Source organism: Capra hircus, chromosome 3 (assembly GCF_001704415.2).
Source record: "Capra hircus breed San Clemente chromosome 3, ASM170441v1, whole genome shotgun sequence".
Lineage (NCBI taxonomy): Eukaryota > Metazoa > Chordata > Mammalia > Artiodactyla > Bovidae > Capra > Capra hircus.
In genome coordinates, this window is record NC_030810.1 from 111,060,254 (window position 1) to 111,068,454 (window position 8,201).

The 8,201-nt window shown below is 43.5% G+C and overlaps 1 protein-coding gene across 2 annotated transcripts; it reads right to left on the minus strand.

The window, feature by feature from the left end:
- LOC102183142 (T-cell surface glycoprotein CD1b-2) lies at window positions 1,188-4,752 on the minus strand. 2 transcript variants are annotated; one of them, XM_005701586.3, is made up of 6 exons: window positions 4,665-4,752; window positions 4,147-4,413; window positions 3,207-3,485; window positions 2,708-2,986; window positions 2,110-2,203; window positions 1,188-1,486 (listed from the first exon to the last, which is right to left on the minus strand). In XM_005701586.3, the coding sequence occupies exons 1-6, from the start codon at window positions 4,723-4,725 to the stop codon at window positions 1,465-1,467; spliced, it is 1,002 nt and encodes a 333-aa protein (XP_005701643.2). In that variant the 5' UTR covers window positions 4,726-4,752; the 3' UTR covers window positions 1,188-1,464. The 2 variants fall into 2 exon arrangements, with proteins under 2 accessions (XP_005701643.2, XP_017901872.1); XM_018046383.1 differs by having other exon boundaries at window positions 3,207-3,500.

Consider the following 8,201-nt stretch of genomic DNA (forward strand, 5'->3'; position numbering starts at 1 on the left):
TTGATGCTTTTGAACTGTGGTGTTGGAGAAGACTCTTGAGAGTCCCTTGGACTGCAAGGAGATCCAACCAGTCCATTCTAAAGGAGATCAGCCCTGGGTGTCCTTTGGAAGCAATGGTGCTAAAGCTGAAACTCCAATACTTTGGCTACTTCATGCGAAGAGTTGACTCCTTGGAAAAGACTCTGATGCTGGGAGGGATTGGGGGCAGGAGGAGATGGGGACGACAGAGGATGAGATGGCAGAATGGCATCACCAACTCGATGGACATGAGTTTGGGTGAACTCTGGCAGTGGTGATGGACAGGGAGGCCTGGTGTGCTGCAGTTCATGGGGTCACAAAGAGTCGGACACGACTGAGCAAATGAACTGAACAGAACTGAACTGATGGCAAAGTTGTTCCAGCGTCTTGAAGAATCTTTCTGCCCCAACTAGAAATCAGCCATTTCTTCATGGTGCTTTGGTTCCTTTAGTGTGAAAATATGTCAGAGTCATAATGTGAGCACTAAGTCTTGGTTTTGTGGCTTTTTAAGTGGTCAGGACATTTTTTAAGCCTAAATATTATGATGTTTTAATTATACTTGCAATTCAAGTTTAAGATTACAGAGTTTAATATTACATCTATTTCACATTAACTTCTCTAGACAGAAAATCTTGGTTCCAAGTGACTTAACACAACTATATAATCACCTAAACTATATACTATCCACCTGTCCACCATTATACTATATACTGTCCACCTGTCCCACTGTATACTATATTTCCCTAGCCTATACAAACATGATAGTCTTACAATAACAGTAAAAACTCTATCACCAGAAATAAGTTTTCGACAGGAATCCACTGAGAACAAGCCATTCTCTCAAGGAACTCATAAGTAGAAGAAAAAGAAAAGGAACTGCAGTGTTCTGGGTACAGAGTAAAGTGAATCTCTGCACAGTACCAGTCAAGGGAGAGTTACTTCCACTCTAACAGTAAGGAAGGCTATCTGGAGAAACAAGTTGCTCAGCTGACCCTCGTAGTTAGAAAATCATCCAAATAAAGAGAGTGAAATCATGTTAAAAATGCTCAGCAACTCTGCAAATACAATTACCTCAGCATAACTATAGTTAGTTCAATTTGAAATAATGATATTTCAGCAGAAGCAGAAAAAAATAAGAAGTCAAAGGCATGTCACGATGAAGTTGTGTACATCATTTCATTTATTCCAAGGTATATTCTTTCTCACAAATCACATCTATGAACTCTGAGTGGATCCTGCTAGTGATATTGTCTCATAATAACAATTTTCATTTTTGTTTCTGCTAGGGTATAAATTATGATCTATCTTACAACCTACAGGAACAATGTTTGATCAAATGTGATGATTATTTGATGAAATATGATGAGACTGACTCCTAGGCTGACAACTTGAGTTTCAGGGTTCCTGGATACTTATTCCAAATGGAAAAGGAGACATGGTCAGGGCTCACAAGATATTCCGATGTGACCTGTTAAGAACACAAGCAAAAAAACATGCTCAACTTAAGAGATATTTGTACACTATGTTCATAGCAGCATTATTCACAACAGCTAAAATGTGAATTCACCCAAGTGTCTATTGAGAGATAAACAGGTAAACAAAACAACATTTAAAGGAAAGAAATTCTAATACATGACACCACATAAATGAATTATGAGGACTTAATGCTAGGTGGAACAATCCATTCACAAAAAGACAAATGATTTCATTTCTATGAGGTACCTAGAGTAGACAGATTCATATAGACAGAAAGTAGAATGGTGGTTGGCAGGGTCTGAGGAAGAAAGGATTTGGGAAAGTGGTTTAATGGGCATAGACTTCTAGTCTTTCAAGATGAAAAGAATTCTAAGTATCGGCTTCATAAATGTGAATGTACTTAACTATATGTGTAAAAATGGCTAATGTAGCCAATTTTCCATGATGTATTTTACTACAATTTTAAAGAAATTACCTACAGATGGGAGTTGGGGACAAAAGAAAAATGTTCTAGCAGAAATGTTGAGACTAAAGAGATGTAATATTAATAGATAAAAAGGAGGGAAAGAATAAAAGGATGGACAGAAATAAAAAGATTAAAAAATGAAAACTCACCAGCGTCTCCAAAACCATAATGCAAGGCATATGAAAAGGATCAAGGAGGGCACTATTACTGCCACAAGTATCAAGCCAATGGATGTGGGGTGTCCTGGCAATTGGGAGAAGACAAAGGAATCTCACTTCAAACCCATTCTCTAGTTCTCCAGGCCTTCTCGCCCATCTGAGTGTCAGCACCATCATTAACTGCTTCCGATGCATGGGCAACTCTGGGGATCCCTTTCTCAGATTCCCAGAGGTCTTATTCTCACAGCCACCCTTAATCTCTTCTTCTTGCTGAATCCCACTGAGACTACAATGGGACTATTACTGTAATAGTGAAGACTACTTCATTTTTATCTATTGTATAGCTTAAATCAGCTATTTTCATACCTCTGGCAATGTAGTCCTAGAAATAAACCTCAAAGTCTGTCCCTCTGACTTTTCTCTTTCTGTCTCCCTGATTCTCTTTCCTCCCCGCCTATCCTCTCGCCATGCCTGTCTTCCTCCCTCCATCCTTCTCTCATCCATCAAACCCCTCCCCTTCCTGTGTCCCCCTCTCTGTTCTTGAGGACCATTTCCTCCCATTCCCAGTTGGGCCCCAGTTCCTTCTCACCCCAGTACAAGATGATGTCCTGGTCTCCTAGACTGCTGTGCTTCACTCGGCAAATCAGGCCAGCTGCCTCCCCAGCTGCCACATTTAGGGTTACTCGGAGATACCAAGTCCAATCAGCATTGGGCATGACGTCTTCTTGCTGAGTGCCCGGCTGCTCCTGCTCACCCCTCATCCACATCACCCACACAGGTTTAGGGTAGAATCCTGAGACATGGCACACCAGTAGTAGGCGGCCAGGCCCAGGAGTGGGGCCACTGGACAGCCAGGCCTCAGGCTTCACTGGGGTAGAAAGGAGCAGTAGGAATGTCAGATTATGACTCTAATCCAGAGCATGGGGACTCAGAAACCCACAAATATGGATAGTTGCCTCTTCCACTCCTATGGGCCCCAAATGACTTATTGATTAATCATTTCTCTACTTAGGTACTTTTCACTTTTGAATTTGAAGAAAGTTGTGGGAGGAGAAAAACGAAAATCTTAGAGAGAGCATAAGACTAACCTTGCCTCTGCAGTTCTGCCTTCCCTGCATCGAGGACACCCAGGAGATATCGAGGACAGGTTTCTGAGAGGAGTCTCTCAAGGATATCGGAGATGCCTTGATACTGAGTCATGAGTGCACAAAAATTCTGCCCGCTGCTACCGCTGTCTGGTGCAGGCATGCAGGAATGATTCTGGATCCTCCAAACATCCAGTCCTCCTAAAGCACCTCTCAAAGAGCTTTCTATGGCCTCCCCAGAATGCAGCTCACAGCCTGCTATGACCTGGATCACAAAGGGGTCTGTGTGAAGGAAAACTGAGACAAGTTATTAAAAAGCAAACAGGAAAGAAAGAGATGAGAAAAAGGCATAGGACTTTTTATTTTAGTGGCGACAAGTTGAGAGGTGAAATTATTGACATAAAACCAATTGCGGTATTCAGGACTTTTCAGAAAGAGCACTGGGGAGAGGTATGCATATCATCAACGGTGGGGTTAGGCAGTTTTAAGGATGTAGAGTGGGCAAGAGGGGAGAGGGGCAACATGTGATGGAGTCAGAAGTGCAGCATTCCACGGTGGAGGGAAGGGTTACATGCAGAGAAGGGATTAGGCAGCAGATGCTTGAGGACATCAATTGGAGGAGTAGAAAGTCACACTTAAGTTCACTCAAGCACAGAGTAGGAAAAGGAGGTTCTTCCTTGGGGTTTTAGAGAAGCAAGTTACATAGACACACACAAGAGATAACCACAAGAGTGGTCATCTACACAGAAGAGAGCAAGAAACAGGAAGAATCTCAGATACTGGGTGGAGGTATGGAGTCGGGGTTCAAGTCTACTCTGGACAAGCGTGTATATGCTGTTGGATAAAGAGGGGCGAAAGGGACCATCATCAGAGGGAGCAGTAGCCTGACACAAGAGAAAGGAAAGTCAATGAGAGTCTCTCCAGATCAGAGGAATATACTCACATTCCAACTGGAACTCATTGACTCGATCCTGCACTTCCTGAGTGAAGAAAATGAAGTAGGCTCGGAAGCTGTCCTCCAGCTCAGTCATCTCCTCATCACTAAAGTTGCCCTTGGACCAGGGCTTCAGGAAAATGGCAGTGCCTGGGTCACTCTCCCAGCCATGAATCTTCAAGTCATCCAACCAGCCTGAGCCTTGATTTTGAGCCCATGTGCTGTTGACAAAGGTTGAAATCTGCTTGAGATGGAAGGAGGTTGGCCCTTGGAACACTGTAGTGGTGGAAAGATAAGAAAAATGAGGGGGAAATGAGGCATCAGGATAGAATGAAAAAGAACCCAGAGTCTGAACAATACAGAGCTTGAAGCAGTCCCCTGCCCCCGAAGCTTCTGGCTCCATCTCCAGCCTCCAGAATAGGGGAGAGGGCTGGAGACAGCAGAGCCCAGACCCTTAGTAGTAGGTGCAGCATGCTTTTATCCAGAACCCCTGCCTCTGTGCTGGGAGCAGCCAGAGTTATTCTTACCATCCTCATTGTCACCACCTGGGAGGATAACTCCAAGTAACAGAAGTGGTAGAAGCAGCATTTCACTGGGAAGTAGAACTTCTGACTCTCGGAGCTGGTATTTGATCTCTAATTTCAGCATTTTTTTTTCAGTACTCTAAATTGACTTCCTCTCTTCCCCAACTGACAAATCTTTGACCCACATTGCACATCTCAGAAAAACTGTGCCTCCCACAGCTCTGAACTCCCACTCCACCTCATTTCCATTCTTTGGTCTTCATCTCCTTTGTACATACTAGCTTGGAAAATCTCCCTTGTGGTGCTGAAGAGTTATTTCACCTTCCCAATCCTGTATTTCCACATCTATTAAAGAAGAAGGTAATACTAAACAATTGCTGAACTTCTAGTCTCTATTAATCTAAACGTATTCCTTTGGTTGGTCCACCTATCTCATTCTCTCATACAGCAAATATAGCACTGACAGTGAGGCAGCAGTAACAGAGGCAGTGCAGGTAGTCTTGGAGAGAATGCCAAATGGATCCGTGTGAGTGGCCACAGTACCCTGGTGCACATTCACAGAGAGACCTCCTCTGAGAATGGAGATTCACAGGAGAAAGGGAGATTCTGAGAACCCCAGCCCCCATTTCAGGGAGTCAGATACTGGAAAAGTGAACCTATGCTCTCTATACCATTTTTATCATCACCATTAGTATCTCCTTATTAGCTAATACTTGACTAAATGTACTGACAGACTCACTAGGACATGAAGATGATGTCAAGGAAGTATGGTACTCAGAGCTTGATCTTTACTCCACATTAATACTATAAAGGCTCCTCTGTCAATAACCCATGGTAGCAAAGGGAAAACCTGAGTGGAAACAAATTATTTCAAAATCTCAATTATTCCAATCAAGAGGATCAGTAAACAAGATCTTGCCTTTACTGGAGAAAATTAGACTGAGATGGTAGAGATAAAAAGGTGAATATTTACCTCTGATTCCCTTAAATTCCCTATAAAAATAAATACAAGTACCTTAAGGTCTACTCCAAAATCAAGGAAGACACACACTTCAGGTCCAGAAGTAAGATTTCTGCAAGCCTGAGGACACCAGAGGACCTTCCACTGAAGTACAAGGCAGTTGCCCAAGTGAGCTGGTATCTAATGGTTGACTGAGGACAGCTACTGAGCAATCCTATACAGTCTGAGTGGCAGTCACAGTATCTAAAGAGTATTAAAACTACATACACATGGAGTATGGATGTGAGAATTTCCTTCTGCATCATCGAGGTTTTCCCTTGTGGCTCAGCTGGTAAAGAATCCACCTGCAATACAGGAGACCTGGGTTCTATCCCTGGGTTGGGAGGATCACCCGGAGAAGGGAAAAGCTACCCTCTCCAGTATTTTGGCCTGTACAGTTCATGGGGTGGCAAAGGGTCAGACACGGCTGAGCGACTTTCACTTTCTGCTTCATTGACTATGCTAAAGCCTTTGACTGTGTGGGTCACAATTTTTTGAAAAATCTTCAAGAGATGGTTTGAGAAACCTGTATGCAGGTCGAGAAGCAACAGTTAGAACCGGACATGGAAAAACAAACTCGTGAAAACTGGGTAAGCAGTACATCAAGCCTGTATATTGTCAACCTGATTATTTAGCTCCTGTGCAAAGTACATCATACAAAAAGCCAGGCTGGATGAAGCACAAGTTGTAACCAAGATTGTCAGGAGAAATATCAATAACCTAAATGTGCAGATGACACTACCCTTATGGAAAAAGCAAAGTGCAACTATAGAGTCTCTTGATAAAGGTGAAATAGGAGAGTGAAAAGGCTGGCTTAAAACTCAATATTCAGGGGTGGTCCTAAGTTGGTAGAGGAACAGGACGGGGAGACCACTTTTTCCCTCTCAAATTCATCAAAAGAACATTTCAACGCTGAGTAAACTTCACAAAACAACATCTGAATGCTGGCAGAGGACATCAGGCACCCAGAAAAGCGATCATTGTCTTCAAAAACAGGTAGGAAAAAATATAAAAGTAGAAAAAAGAGACAAAAGATGTAGGGAGGGAGCTCCATCCCTGGAAGGGAGTCTTAAAGAGAAAAGTTTCCAAACACCAGGAAACACTCTCACTGCTGAGTCTGTGGTGAGCTTTGGAAGCACAGAGGGCAACATAACAGGGAGGAAAAATAAATAATTAAAACCAACAGATTACGAGCCCAATGTTAATTCCCCCAGTGGAAAAGCAGCGCGAACACCTGCATCCGCCACTAGCAAGTGGGGACTGGGCAGGGAGGCGCGCCTGCAGTGCTTTATAAGAATTGGGCCAGAATGCCCCAAGTGTAACCTGAGCGAATTAACTTGGGCTAGCAAACCAAACTGTGGGATAGCTAACATGAGAAAATCTCTAACATAAGACACCTCCAGGACCGCACACAGAACAAAGGGCGGAACAGAACAGGTGTCTGCAGACCATCCCTCTCCGGTGACAGGCAGCCAGAGCATGAAGGGCCAGAAGGGGGCAATCGCAGCCCCAGAGAGACATTAGCAAACTGCAGTCAAGCTTCTTTGCTAACTAAGCCTTCTTGGGGTTCTGGACAGTCACCATCCGCCTGAGAAGGGGCGCCAGTTGTACACCCAGAAAACTGAGCAGCAGGACGGGAAAGGCGATAAGTCACAGCGACTGCGCTCGCCAAACCCCCGAGCTGCTCAGACCTGGGAAGGGCACAAAACGCAGGCCCAACCGAGTCTGCGCCTCTGAGGACAACCTGAGTGCCTGAGCCTGAGCAGCTGAGACTGGGGAGGTGCATGCAGCCCAGGGCCAGCCTCAGATGGTTCCCGGTGGAGCGACCTAGAGCCTGAGCGGAGTGCGCCACGAGCGGGGACAGGCCCAGAGTGGCTGAGACACTAGGAGCACACGTCAGTGTTATTTGTCTGCAGCATCCCTCCCTTCCCACAGCCTGACTGAACAAGTGAGCCTAAAAAAAAAAAAAAAAGTGTCCACCACTGCCCCCCTTGTGTCAGGGTGGAAAAGAGACACTGAAGAGACCAGCAAACAGAAGAAGCTAAAACAGAGGGAACCGCCTTGGAAGTGACAGGTGCAATAGATTAAAATCCTACTAAAGAAGGGGCCTATAGATCTTGAGAAATGTAAGCTGGTCCAAGGAACTATCCAAAAATGAACTGACCCCACACTGCCCACAACAACACCAGAGAAAGTCTCAGATATACCTTTACTTTTATGATCATTCTTTTTTTGTTGTTGATTTGTTTTTTCTTTTCTTTTTCTTTTTTTTAACATTTTTAATTTTTAAGTTCCCTATTTCTCCTTTAATTTTTATTTTTATAACCTACTATTACTTTTCAAAAAAAAAGACCCTATTTCTAAAGCAAATGCCATATATATATATGTGTGTGTGTGTGTGTGTGTGTGTGTGTGTGTGTGTGTGTGGTTGTTGTTGTGGTTTTTTTCTTTTTAATAATTCTTGTGACTTTGGGTTTTTTTCTTTTTTTTTTTCTTTCTTCTTCTTCTTTTCTTTAATATTGTATTTTTGAAAATCCAAC